Source organism: Vipera ursinii (genome assembly GCF_947247035.1).
Source record: "Vipera ursinii genome assembly, chromosome: 1".
Lineage (NCBI taxonomy): Eukaryota > Metazoa > Chordata > Lepidosauria > Squamata > Viperidae > Vipera > Vipera ursinii.
The window spans coordinates 246,729,019-246,744,026 of NC_139512.1; the positions used below are offsets into that span (position 1 = coordinate 246,729,019).

At 45.1% G+C, this 15,008-nt stretch overlaps 1 protein-coding gene across 1 annotated transcript in view; it reads left to right on the forward strand.

The window, feature by feature from the left end:
• The window catches only part of KLHL32 (kelch like family member 32), an 89,095-nt gene extending 75,941 nt beyond the window's left edge, over positions 1-13,154 (forward strand). The window contains exons 8-11 of the mRNA XM_083358540.1: positions 1,418-1,476; positions 3,801-3,993; positions 11,333-11,427; positions 12,753-13,154. Of these exons, the coding sequence (XP_083214666.1) occupies positions 1,418-1,476; positions 3,801-3,993; positions 11,333-11,427; positions 12,753-12,914 (509 nt within the window). The 3' untranslated portion in view covers positions 12,915-13,154. The remainder of the gene's footprint in view (positions 1-1,417; positions 1,477-3,800; positions 3,994-11,332; positions 11,428-12,752) is intronic.
• Positions 13,155-15,008: the final 1,854 nt, after the last annotated feature.

The following is a 15,008-nucleotide window of genomic DNA, read 5'->3' on the forward strand; positions in this document are numbered from 1 at the left end:
CTCTCTCATACAAGGCGAAAGGTAACAAGAGTGAAATGCATATACATGTTTGACAGAATTTGGGGACATCAGAAGATCCTCTTGCTGGCATTTGTAAGGAATTTGTTAAGTACTTTGAGGAGAAAAATCACTCATTTTTATTCTGACCTGGATATTACATTGGCCAAGTCTTCTATGAGGTGACAGAAGTCTTCTGAGGTTCTTCTGTGCCCTTAATGCTTAATTTTCCTGAGGAAAATCAACAGAATAATCTGTGGCACGTTGGCTGAGGAATTCTGGGAGTTGAAGTCCACAAGTCATAAAAGGGCCCTGCCTTAGAGTTTTAAAATAGACTTTAACCATATTCCGTTGCATTCCATTATTTGAAAGGTAGTATGTTTCTAACACCAGACTGAATTAATTTTCAAGTGTAATAGTACCTATTTGTGACTAATAGGGGAGTTATTTCCAAAGATATTATGGTTCTCCTAAAATAACCTGAATTGTCAACGTTCTGGAAATGAATCTTTATTTTAGCAATTGAGTCATTAACATTTTGTGGCATCGCAGAACAGTCAGTAATGGAAAAGAAATGGTTGATAGGGACTGACTGATCAGTTTATAGTTGATATAGTTTAATATTGCCATATATATTCATGAATAAACCCACCCACATATATAAATCAATCCTTGCATTTTTAATAACAATAACAACAACAACAACATGACAAATGCACCAGCCATGAATAAGCCAACCCATTACATGTTCATACACTTTAATTTTCACATTAGGCTTATCTAACAGTGGGACATTTTTCTTGATATTTTAATTGGAAATTTGAGGGCAGATTTATCCATATTTAGGTTTTTCTATGAGTATTTAAAGGTTATATGGGTATTTAAAAAAACTAAGGGAAAAACCTATTGTATATATTCATGGAGAAGACAAACCCATTTTTCCCCATTAATTAATTAATTCCATTAATCTAAAATTCTTGGCTTATTCACAAGTAAATATGGTATATGTAATAAATCTTAAACTTTAAAAAAGATTTTTAAGGTTTATTTACCATTAGACATTAGAAAAAAAATACTGCATATTTGTATGAGTTGGCTTATATAAGAGATCCGTCTGTAGCATATATACATACAAATACTCTCCCCCCACACACTCCATACCCCCACAAAATGCACTGGTTGACCATATTCTTAAGTTTTAAAATGTGTGTCTTGTTATACCGGGCAATGATTTGAGCCAATCAAATCCGCATAAGTATATTATTAACTCACAAATAGAAGAATAAATAGGCCGGAAAGACTTCTGAACTCAGCAATTTTCTTTTCTGCATTAGCATGTTTTCTTATTAGTAAATAATTTGCCATGAAGCCTTCCCAACTGGGTTTAATGTTTGTGTAACCCTATAAACGTTTGTTACAGGAGGAGTAACAAACACGGCGCAGTATCAGAACAGGCTAATGGTGTATGATCCAACCCAAGTAAGTTTATTTGCATTATGTTAGTCAGCTTTTGCTTCTCTTCTGCACCATAGTTTGTGTGAATTCATGTGAGAGCCCAAATGCCAAAAGACATACAGCTTTTCCATCTTACATGCTGACTTCATGTTTCGCGTGCTTTAAGGTGGTGGCAGGGGAAAATATGTTACTTAATTGTGCAGAATCCCCCTGCAGCCAGGTGCTGTCCATCCTTGTTTGCTGAAAGAATCATGTTCTTGAGCTTTATTTTTTTATAAATTAGTGGTGGTAAATATTTATTTTATTTATTTATTTTTATTACATTTATATCCCGCCCTTCTCCGAAGACTCAGGGCGGCTTACAAGCTTAGCAGTAGCCTTCATTCTATGTATATGCCTGCTTATTAGGGCTTTCACACACACACCCCAAGCGGCATTATTACAAAGTCAGCTTAATTGCCTCCAACAATCTGGGTCCTCATTTTACCTACCTCGGAAGGATGGAAGGCTGAGTCAACCTTGAGCCTGGTGGGACTCGAACCTGCACTAATTGCAGGCAGCTGGTGTTACTTAAGGAGGCATTAGCCCACTGCTCCACCAAGGCTCTTTTATAAGGTTTCGGCTGAGATTAGCATCCTGTATAGGCCCGGCCCTGCTCAGGTTTTTTTTGTTTTTTGTTTTTACATGGAATTCCTGAGACTGAATCTTATCGATTAGCTAAAGTCCCCAGATTAAGAATGAGTTCGGTTCCTAACTTTATCTTTAGCCCCAAATTGTATGTGAGTCTGAATTTACACTCAAAACTGGAATGCCTATTACTAAAAAGGGCAAATGTTCTTGTCCTCAGTTGAGCCATCAAACCTCTAAAGCCATGCAATGCACTCAGGAACTGCTGAAAACCACTGAAAACCACTGAAAACAGGCTTTATATAAAAATGTATGGTTCCAGTGGTTTGTCAGGAAGAAGAGGAAGGAGAATGCCATTCACCATTTTTTTTAGAAACAGACCAGGTTACCATGTTATCCAGAAGAAAGGATAACAGGCCCTTCATATAGCGACCACTGGTGAGAGTGTTGGACAGAATTGCAAAACCTGTGCTCTGCTTTTTCATATTATACAGTAGTAAGCATTTCTCCTGCCGAACTGCTTCCCTTTGGCCTCAATTGGACATGTACAGCCAGAACGCTTACTTTGTATGCAAAGACTTGTTCGTGTGTGGTAAATGTTGCCCCTGCTTTGAATAAAGGCTATCTCTGTTTAAACATTAAAATGTCAAATGCTCCCCTTTTTTCATGTGTGTGTGTGTGTGTGTGTGTGTGTGTGTCTTTCTTTTTTTTTGGGGGGGGGGTCTGCCACGCTCTCCCATGGGCTGCCACGTTTTGGCTGCTCCCAAACTCCATCCCCACAGGCTGCGCTAACAATGAAAAGGCAGTGAGTCTGTGCTAGCATTCCTACAGTGAGGGTTGCTTCGTGGTTCTACACACATACGTTTTTTTTTTTTTTTTAAAAAAAAGATTCTGCTGGCAGATTGTCTGGTGGGCGCTCAAAGCTCCTCGCATCTGCGTGCGTCTTGCACAGAATCTCAATAACTCTATCTCGTTGGGTGCTTGTGCCTGTTTCTGCTCAAGGCCTTTGTGGTGTGCTGATAATGTCTACCATCTGCCACTGAGCACATCGCTACCTGCCAACAGGCAAGCTGGGGTGACCTCTGCTTCTTCACTGCTGATTAGTATTCACACGCTGACTTATTAGGAATGACCCCACCAGCCCCCTCCCCTGTTTCGTTGCCTTTGCAGTGCTTGGCGGCTTACCTGGCAGTCACTGCTGTGAAGGAAGCTAAAATATAATCAGGGGATGCAGGCAGGCTTTGCAAAGCAGATGGTGTCTATGGTCCTGTGTCAAGGGAATGGACTGTAAATGCAAATATTAATTTCTCCCAATTAGGTGCTGCATAGTAGAATGGATAGCTATACATTTGGAAGGGCTACGTAGAACAATTGTTTTCTGACTTCTGCTCTTTGACACTCAACAGACAGCTCAAAATAGTTTCCATGCTGGCCTTAAATTTTGCTTCTCATCAAAATGATGCAGTATTTTAGAAATAATAGAAAATTGGTCTTTTTTCGGTCCGGGATGGAATGTCATTAAACTTGCATTTTTCAGCGGCAAACAAAAAAGCATTTTTTTTGTTTCTTTTCTTTAAAAGAAATGATGCAGTTTTATGCAAGATGTATTTGGATAGCAGGTGTTATGAGTGTGCTTCAGCGTGCTAGTCAATGGAAAATCAACACATCTAAAATGTTCATTGTGTGTAGGAATTAAAGTTTTCTTTTGTCTGCTTTTGCAGAATAAATGGCTCAGTCGCAGCCCCATGTTGCAGAGGAGAGTCTACCATTCCATGGCTGCAGTTCAAAGGAAACTCTATGTTTTAGGTGGAAATGATCTGGATTACAACAATGACAGAATTCTTGTCCGCCACATAGACTGCTACAGCATAGATGCTGACCAGTGGACCCGGTGTAATTTCAGCATGTTGACAGGCAAGTGTTCTTAGCAGAATGTGTCAAAGCTATAGGAGAAATCCTATTTTTAATTTGATGTACATTAAAAAAAGGCTAGATCTGATTAATAATTAGAGAGATAGCAGGAAGTATCAAGGCTGTTGGCTAGATTGTGAAGCTGAAACAACTTATATGATATCTACAAAGGTGGCAGTAACAAAGCATTTCCAGATTGTTTTGAGGAAAATTACATGTCCATGTCCATTAAACCAGGGCTTTTCAATCTTTTCAAAGATTGTACCACTTTTAGGACATGACAATATTTGAGTACCACCAGTGCTTAGCAAGGTGTCAAAAACTGGATGCCCCCGCCCCCTCAAAAAAAGGAAAAAAAGTACTGGTTTTAATTCTTCAGTGGCGGTTCCTTTGCTCAAGCACTTTCCCTTTGCACTGACAAATGTATGACAAATTTATCCATATTTATTAATATGCACCACTACCTTGGTGGTCAGGTGGCTGGTCGGCCCTTCTTCCTTTCTCCTCTCTCTATTTTTCATAGCCGCTACTCCTTCATTGATCTCTTTGCTTGTCTCACAGAAGCCTCTCTTCTCTCTTCTCTCTCTCTCTTTCCTCTCACTGCTTGTCTCACAGAAGCCTCTCTTCTCTCTTCTCTCTCTCTCTTTCCCCTCACTGCTTGTCTCACAGAAGCCTCTCTTCTCTCTTCTCTCTCTCTCTTTCCCCTCACTGCTTGTCTCACAGAAGCCTCTCTTCTCTCTTCTCTCTCTCTCTTTCCCCTCACTGCTTGTCTCACAAAAGCCTCTCCTCCCTCTCTTTCTCCATCCCCTTCTTTCCCCGTTGTCTTTTTTTTGTTCCCTTTCCCGCCAAAACCTCCTCCTTTTATATCCCCTCCTCTCTCCCCCCTCCCCCTCTGCTTTTCCAGCTGTGCCACTCTCTGGGGTTCAGGGAGAGCTCCAGCATTGGTCATCCACTCCCTGGCTGGCCATTGTACACAGCACTGATCAGCTGGAGCTGCACACATCAATCCTGGGGCCTCTGCAGCTCCAACTGACTCTCTCACTCCAAGGCCTGTCTGTTGCTCCGAGTGACAGCAGAGGCTGCCGGAAACGCCGAAAAGCTGGAGCTGTGCATGCTGATCCTGGGCCCTCAGCAGAGCCCCAGCAACACCGCAGCTCCAGCTGACACTCTCCCAGACCTATGCAGTGCTGCCACCACTTCAGCTCATCCCCCCCTGCTACATTTGTCTACTTGGCATACCACCTGCCAGGTGCTGAAGTACCACCAGTGGTATGCATACCACCGGTTCAAAAGCCCTTCATTAAACCATCAGTTGAGCTTGATTTGGAACTTTGTTCTTCTTTCTCTGAAAAGAGAGCTCTGTCTTCATGACCACTGCAGTGTCTTGCACCTTATATAGAATACTTAACATTACAAACATAGTGTCATGTTCCCGATAGATATGTTGTGATTTAGGGTCAGCCTGTGGGTTCGGCAGTTGGGTCGGACGATTCAGAGGAGGAGGGGGGGTGTTGGAGAGCCTCCAGAGGATAGCCCTGAGGCTCCACAGAGCCTTCAGCCAGGCCCCTCCCATCTGGTTACGACGCAGACCCAGCTGTGTGAGCCTGACAGCGTGGATGAAGATGACCCACAGCTGGCCCTGTTCAAGGACGCCCGACGCAGGAGGCAGTCAATCAGGAGTAAACAGAGGAAGGCAATGGGGCACCTCAGAAGTAGGCAGAGAGAAGCCACGCCTTGAACTGTTTAAAAGGGGAATGTGTGGGAGGGCTGGTTTGCTGAAGGCAACCGTTTGAATAGCTCCTGTTTCATGGTTCGCGTTTCTGTTTGCTCTGTTTTATGTTAATAAATTTGGCAGGCTTAGTTCCGGCCTCTTGCCGTTTTGTAAAGGGGTTGTCCCTGCCTTTTCTGCAAGGCTGGTACAGAACAGTTTGCCTTCAGCCTCCCACCCCTTATTATTATTATGGAGCAGCTATGTGCTGAGAATGCCCAGCTCACCCAGCAACTCGCTTTGTTGGCAGTTCAGGTGGCTCAATTGCAAGCTCAGGTCCATGCTGCACCCCCACCATCACCCCCACCCAGGAGAAAATGCCAAGTTGCGATGCCGGATAAATTTACTGGCAATCCAGAACTGTTTCCTGCTTTCCTGGGACAATGACAGCTCTTTATCAGCGTGAGAGCAGCTGATTTCCCCACTGAAAGGTGGCGCTTGTGTTAAGCCTTCTTTCGGGTGATGCAGCTTGTTGGGGCACACCTCTGCTGGCTCACATTGTTGGACAACTTTGTGGGGTTTTGTGATCATATGCGTCTGATGTATGAGGACTCTATAAAGATGCAGACTGCTACTCGACGCTTGAAAGCTCTGAGGCAGGGTCAACGCCCCCTACAGGGCTATATCAGCGATTTTTGGCTGCTTAGCCAGGATTCTGCCTGGAATGAGGCTGCGCTTGTGGATGCCTTCCAGGATGGATTGTCGGAGGAGATGTTGGATGAGCTGGCCTGTGTGGATATTCCCTCAGACCTCAATGGGCTGATCCATCTCTGCCTGCAGATCGTTGCTCGGTTGCAGCAGTGAAGGAGTCGCCTTGTCACCCCACAGACCCCTGCAGCCCCTGTTGTGCGTGAGACCCCAGTTCAAAGGGAGGAGCCAATGGAGCTGGGTGCCGCCTGGTCTCGTCTATCGGTGACTGAAATGAACAGATGACGATCGGGGGGGGGGTTGTGTTTTTACTGTGGGGACCCTGGGCATTTGGCTGCTTTTTGCCCAAAGAAGCAACAGCAGGCATCAGTGACCGAGTCTGCCCCGAGAAAGTCCCTACTTTTCTGTTGGGAAACGCCCCGAGGCCGATCTAGACGGTGTGATAGATCGGGCGTCCCACAACAACACTGAGCGACGTCTTTCCGATGCTGCCTGTGGACCTCCACGGCATCTGATATTGGAGGCACGTCTGATCCTTCCTGGCAAGCCAAAGGGGATTCCAGTCCATGCCTTAATTGACTATGGGGCCACCACAAATTTTATGGACTCAGCATTTGTGGCCAAATGGGCTGTTCCCCAGTGCCCGGTGGATCTGCCCATGTTAGTGGAGACTATCGATGGTCGAGTGCTCCTGTCTGGGCCAATTACGGCCGCCACGCAACCATTATGTATGGCCATCAGTTCCCATGTGGAGGCCATCCAGTTCTATATCACCTCGGATTTGCATTTCCCTGTGGTCTTGGGACTGGCATGGCTTCGGGCGCATGATCCACAGATTTATTAGTCACAGAACTTGGTCACCTTCCCAAGCTTGCAGTGCGTGGACCACACCCGCCATATCTGTGCCGGCCAGGTGGAGGGTTCTCCAGGGGTTTCCTTGCCTCCCGAACTGTCTGACTTTGCTGATGTGTTCATCGAGATAGAGGCGGATCAATTACCCCCGCACAGGCCCTATGACTGCCCCATTGATTTAGTCCCTGATGCGCCTCTCCCAGTGGGGCGTTTGTACTCCATGTTGGACCCCGAGTTGGCTGCATTGCGGGACTTTCTGGAGAAGAATTTGGCTCCCGGTTTCATCTGGCCCTCGTCCTCGCCAGTGTCTGCACCCGTGCTCTTCGTTAAAAAGAATTGCGGCTTTGCTGCGATTATAGGAAACTCAGCGCCATCACGGTGCACAATCATTACCCGCTGCCTCTCATCCCCTAACTCTTGGACCGACTCCGGGAGGCTAAGATCTTCACGAAACTGGGTGGAGCTTACAACCTCGTCAGGGTTTGGCCGGCTGATGAGTGGAAGATGGCGTTTGGTACTCATTATGGACATTTTGAGTACACGGTGATGCCGTTTGGCCTGACCAACGCCCCCGCCGTGTTTCAGCATTTCATGAACGATATTTTCCGGGATTTGTTGGATCAGTTTGTCGTGATCTACTTGGACGACATCCTGATCTACTCCCCGTCACGTGAGGTGCACCATCAACATCTCCATCAGGTCCTGCAGCGACTCCGAGAACATCGGCTGTTTGCCAAGTTGGAGAAGTGCCAGTTCTACCGGGTGACCATCGATTTCCTGGGTCACTGCATTTCTCCTGAGGGCATCGCCATGGAGCTGAGTAAGGTTGAGTCTTTGCAGAGTTGGCAACCCCCACGTCATGTGAAGGATGTTCAGCGACTTCTTGGGTTCGCCAACTATTTCCGACCTTTCATCCCTGGGTTTGCTGCCTTGACAGCCCCCTTCACCCGGCTCCTGCAGAAGAAGACTCGGTTTCAGTGGAATGCTCCAGAACAACAGGCTTTCCAGACTTTGAAGGAAGCCTTCATGAAGGAGCCCATCTTGAAGCATCCTGACCCGCAACGGCCGTTTGTCGTGGAGGCGGACGCCTCCGACATTGCCATTGGGGCGGTGTTACTCCAGGCAATGACGCCCAGCGGTACCCTCTTCCCTTGCACGTACCATTCACGAAAACTGAACCCTTCAGAGTGCAATTATACAATCTGGGAGAAGGAGCTGCTGGCCATCAAAGTGGGTTCGAGGCCTGGAGGCATCATCTGGAGGGAGCGCGGCATCAAATCGAGGTCCGGACGGACCAAAAGAATTTGGAAAGCCTTCAGACCGCTCGGAATTTGAACCAACGCCAGATCCGGTGGTCTCTTTTCTTTGCGAGGTTCAACTTCCGAGTTCAGTACATACCTAGCGGGCACAATCAAAGAGCGGATGCTCTGTCCAGGAAGCCCAAATATTCCCGAGTGGAAGACAAGCTTCTACCCAGGACAGTGATCCCCGTCAAGTCTTTTGCTGCGGTGCGGGAGCTGGTTGATATACGGGCTCGGATCCGGGAGGCACAGCAGCAGGAGGTGTGGGTGGCTCAGTGGAAGGAGGAGGTGGGGCCAGATTCTCCTTGGACGGTCACGGATGGACTCTTGTATTATCGTGACCGGCTCTACGTTCCAGAAGGGCCACTCAGGGGACTCATCCTCAGGCAGTGTCACGATAACCCGGCGGCGGGGCATTTTGGCCTGTTCAAGACCCTGAACCTGGTCTCCCGTACCTTCTGGTGGCCCCGAGTCCGACACAATGTCCAGTCCTATGTCACTTCCTGCATCCCATGCAGGCAGGCCAAGTCAGCGACAGGGGCCCCGCCTGGATTACTGCAGCCCTTGCCGACACCCAAAAGACCCTGGGGGGCTGTGTCCATGGACTTTCTGACGGATTTACCCCCATCCTCTGGTTTTATGACAGTGTATGTGGTGGTGGACATGCTGACTAAGATGGCGCATATCATCCCCTGTCGCGGCTTACCGTCAGCCCGCGCCACTAGTCGTATGTTCATTCAGCTGGTGTTTCGGCTGCACGGCCTCCCTTATAGGGGGGCCCAGTTTACAGCCCGTGTCTGTCAGGAGTTGATGCATGTGTTGGATATGAAGATTTGCCTCTCGTCCGTGCATCATCCTCAAACTGACGGGGGAACCGAGAAGGTCATCAGTATTCTGGAACAATATCTGCGCTGCTTCGTCAATCTGTAGCAAAACAATTGGGTGGACTATCTGGCCATAGCTGAGTTTGCATTCAACAATTCGCAGCACACCTCCACACAGATGACACCATTCTTGGCCAATGTGGGATATCACCCCCGGTTTTTCCCCCTTTCTCCCGTGGACTCACCGGAGCCGACAGCGAACGACTTCATGGCAGAGTTACAGGCGATCCATCAATTGGTGCGACGTCAGTTAGAGAAGGCAAAGGCCGATTACAAAAGGTTTGCTAATCGGTCAAGGCAGGATACGCCTCCACTATCAGTGGGAGATCAGGTCTGGTTGTCCACCAGGAACCTACCGTCAACACAGCCGGTGAGAAAGTTAGATCACCGATATTTAGGACCGTTCCCAATCGAGTCTGTCATAAATCCAGTTGCCTATCGCTTAATTCTGCCACATTCCCTGCGCGTGCACCGTTTTTCATCGGTCTCTGTTGGTCCCTGAGCAACCGGCCTGTCCACTCCGCCAAGCGGAACCTCCCCCATCAGGACCTCATGATGGAGACAGCACCCCTGAGTACGAGGTCGCCAGCATCAGGGACTCCCGTTGGCTGAAAGGTCATTTCCAGTACCTGATTGAATGGAAAGGCTACGGACCAGAGGAGTTCACCTGGGAGGACGCGACCACCGTTCATGCCCCTGCTTTGGTGTCCGCTTTTCATGAACAATTTTCTTCCCGACCGCATCCGGATCGGCAGACCCAGGGGAAGGGCCCTGCGGTGCGGGATAGTGTTGTGATTCAGGGTCAGCCTGTGGGTTCGGCAGTTGGGTCGGACGATTCAGAGGAGGAGGAGGGGGGTGTTGGAGAGCCTCCAGAGGATAGCCGTGAGGCTCCTCAGAGCCCTCAGCCAGGCCCCTCCCATCTGGTTACAACGCAGACCCAACACAGACCCATCCTGACAGTGTGGATGAAGATGACCCACAGCTGGCCCTGTTCAAGGACGCCCGACGCAGGAGGCAGTCAATCAGGAGTAAACAGAGGAAGGCAATGGGGCACCTCGGAAGTAGGCAGAGAGAAGCCACGCCTTGAACTGTTTAAAAGGGGAATGTGTGGGATGGCTGGTTTGCTGACGGCAACCGTTTGAATAGCTCCTGTTTCATGGTTCATGTTTCTGTTTGCTCTGTTTGCTCTGTTTTATGTTAATAAATTTGGCAGGCTTAGTTCCAGCCTCTTGCCGTTTTGTAAAGGGGTTGTCCCTGCCTTTTCTGCAGGGCCAGTAGTAGGCTGGTACAGAACAAGATAGAACCAAATAAATCAGAACTCCGAGGCTAGAAGCTTCCTCAAAGAACATTTTTATTGGATATTGGCACGAACAAAAGTGAAACCAAGTCTAAAATTTCCTCCAAAGAGTTACACTATTACGAAGTCAAACTTCCCCACCCCAATGTTATGCAATCATCCATGTTCCTCAATAGAATAGCTTGGTGGGCTTTCTCACAAAATGCCCAACCCTCTAACATAACCGATAGAATAACCTTGGTTCCCATGGGACACAGAATTGTTTAGACTAGCAAAGATACTCTGCACCCCCTCCCATTCATGTGGCAACCTAGAACGAGCAAGATGGCTGCAGCCAGTTTTGTTGTAGAGTTGACACATAGTTGCATGCAAAACATTTTGCCAGAAGTAACTTTTTTAAAGAATCAGCTGGCAGGCCAAGTATGTATTGCATTTGCAGAAAAACCTATAGTCCTCTTGTGCATATTAAGTTAAATAACTTGAGTTACTGGAAACATACTGTAATAGCAATAGGTATGCGGTATTGTGCTGTAAAGGCATTCTGACATTTAATAATGTTAACAAAATTTATGGTTTATTTTTGTCTTATCAGGCCAGAATGAATCTGGAGTGGCTGTACACAATGGCAGAATATATTTAGTTGGTGGCTACTCAATTTGGACAAATGAACCCTCAGCATGTATCCAGGTAACTTGTCTTTTTGAGAGTTTTCAAATTGTTCTGATGAGGAATGCTTTGGGAAGGAATAAGAAAACAAAACATTTAAGAAAACTATTGGATACTTTCACTAATTATTTTTATGAAAATGTTTAACTGGGATGCATAATGGTATAGCCATGTACAGTTTTATATTAAGTGTACTTAATCAGAAACTTTAGATCATCACCCAGGTGTTTTTTTGGTGAATTTCTGATAAAAAAAGTTGGCATGAATATTACAGCTTCACTGCATGTTTGAATTTTTAGAATATCACTTAGCTTTAGGCAGTGCTTTTTTTGTAAAAGAAAAAGGTTTTTCTATGAGAAAAAAAGCCCTGGCTTTAGGTGCTTTTTATATTCAATATTCTTGTTTAGATAGTGTACAATATTCATTTTAATTATGTAGTCCACAGTGGATAAAGAGAGCCATTCTGATATAGTGTTCAAGGCACTGGGTTAGAAACTTGTACTTGCCCCATTTAGGCTCAAAGCCAACTGTCTGTTCTTAGGCTAGTCACTCTCTCTCAGACGTAGGAAAGAGGCAATGGGCAAACCACTTCTGAAAACCTGGCCAAGAAAACTGTAGAGACTTGTCCAGGCAGAAGCCAAGAGTCAACCCTGACTCAAAAGCACCACAACCAAAGGAAACGTGAATGGGACCTCACCTTTGGTATTTCTTATATGAGAATTTGTAGTTTGCTTTGAATAAAATAGCATAGACATAATCTTAACCACAGGTGGCACAGTGGTTAGAATGCAGTATTGCAGGCTAACTCTGCCCACTGCCAGGAGTTCGATCCTGACTGTCTCGAGGTAGACTCAGCCTTCCATCCTTCCCAGGTTGGTAAAATGAGGACCCAGATTGTTGGAGGCAACATGTTGACTCCGTAAGCCATTTAGAGAGTGCTGTAAAGTCTATATCAGACATGTCAAACACAAGGTCCGGGGGCCAGATCCGGCCCGCGAAGTGGTTTCATGCGGCCTGCGAAGCCATCCTGGAAACAGTGTGGGAATGGCCCCCGCTGCCTTGGCCCTGGCCCAGAGACCCTCCTTCTGCCAGAGACCTTCAGATCTGTCCCACTCCTACCCAGGCCCCCATAGGCCCCCTTGATGCGAACGATGTAGAGCTGGCCACGCCCACCCAGTAGGCCATACACACTAGCCACGCCCACCCAATAGGCCACGCCCACCCAGGCCATACCCACCTGGCCCCCTGAGGGCAATCGCAATGCTGATGCGGCCCTCAATGAAATTGAGTTTGATACCCCTGGTCTATATAAAGTCTAAGTGCTATTGCTATTTTTCCTTACACAGGTGGTGGATGTTAGTAAGGAAGGGAAAGAAGAAGTTTTCTATGGGCCTTCCCTTCCTTTTGCTTCAAATGGAATTGCAGCCTGTTTTCTTCCAGCTCCTTATGCCACATGCCCAAACCTGCAGCCTTTGCAAGTGCCTCATCATAAGATGGGCAATGTGTGAGACAAGGAAGCTGGCCACAAAAGAACAAGCTACTTCATTCATCCTGATTGTGTCTTTACATCAACAAAATTGAATGGTTGTGGAATCTAATCTTGTATTAAGTGCAGTAGAAGCCAAAAAGCAACAAAAGATGGCAGAATTACACCGGTCTCTGGTCTTCAAGTGGCTTTGACCATGTTTGCCTATTAAGAATCTTTCTCCAAGTATTCTGAAAAACATTTTTTTGCACTTTAATCCCTTGCCTCCATTTTTGTCATTTTCACTGCCTTGCAAAACAAGTATATGAAGTAAATTTAAAGAATTCTACCTTTCAAAATGTGGGCTAATAAGCTACAAGGAGCTTGGACTGTTGAATTCTTGAAGGTTTTTCTTGAGGTTTTGTCCTTGGAATTAGAAATGTTGAAAATATATACTGTTGTGTCAACAACTTACTTGTAACGGTGCTTGTAACCCACTGGCTATTTCTCATACTTGCCTCACAGATCATACAGGGGCTAAAAACTGAACAGTCATATAGATATAGTTTACCTATGGAAAAGGCAGACATGTGGCACTATAAAGAAGTCTCATAAAGCAGGTGTGAATACGACCTGCTACTTTGATCTTGTATGTTAACTTGCATTGTTGTCTCCTAAGTAATGTCTGGAAACCATAATTTTTTTAACATGTTGGAGAAAAAGTTTAATTTTACCATTTTTAGTTGTAATAGCTAATATCTAAACAACACCCTGAATTTTTAAAATTAAAAGGCTTGCTTACAAAACAATACTACCAAACTTATCAGAGTAAATTTTAAAGCAGTAAAAAAACTGTACGGAATGTACAAAGATGTTGAATTTAAGTTGATGCAAATTTGAGAGGATCTGCTTCAAGTTTGAAATGAGCTAGATCAACAAATCCTGGAAGCTATCTGAGCACAGAGGCTTTTAGGGTGATTAAAAAAATGTGTTCATTTCAAATTTGGGGGGGGGGAATTCAACTTAAAACGGAATTTCAATTTTATTTGAAGTTTTGCATACCACTGTAATGTTCTGTTTTCTCCAAAAAGATTCAAAATACATCTGGCTGGACAATTAAGATTTGATCTGTTCCAGCTTTTGATGCTATTTTGTGTAGTTACTAGAGCTTTGTGATCCAGTTCTTAAGGTTTTAATAACCAAAAATGCTTTCCTTACTCAGTTACATATTATATGGGTTTCGATTGTTTGACGTATCATTACAGCCAAAAAACAAGCTATGACCAAACAAGTGCACCAAGAAATGCAGTAAGCAATGAAAACAAAATGTCCAGTGCTTTCTGACTATGAAGAAATCCAACTTAATGTACAATTTTGCAGTTGGCAATCTTCCAAATTGTTAATCATATGCAACTTTGGTAACCTGTACCTGAAAATGTAGAATTATCATCCAAAATTTCACAAGCTTTGGAAATTATACCATTAGATTTTGTCAAAACCAATAATTTGATATAACACAAAGGGGTATGTGAAATCTCATGCCCATAGGTGCTCTCCATGTCTCAAGAAAACCAAATGTCATAATTAGCAATTAATGATTTAAGCATAAATAAAACACAGGAACTAAGAAATCTTGAAACCTAAATCAAAATTGGTAAATTTATGGAGATTGGGGGTGGGAAATGCCATATTACTTTTTCACATTTCTCCATAGTCAGGAACAGACTATGGAACTCTTCCCTTCCCCAAGTTTCTTTGGCAGATAATTTTTCTTCCACCATCTTGAAGCACAGCAGCCAGCTTTACATCCAAGTGTCTTATCTACCAGTAGATATCTGCTTTTTGACTAGCAACGCTCCACAGGGTATCAAGCGGAAAAATAATTGTCACTATTGGAGTCCTTAAGATACTAGGGAGTGAACCTAGATCTTCAAACAACTGTGACACACGTTCTCTTCAAGGAGCAATGATGATCATAAAAGAAGAGAGTAAAACATGGCTGTAATTTCTTCCCCCGCCCCTTTTTAAAAAATAATCCTCAAGTGTATGAGCCTGAGCTCATTCTGAAAAATAATACATACCTCACAATATTTCCAGTTGTTTAGGCATTATAATTTCATATTACTGCATTATGAAT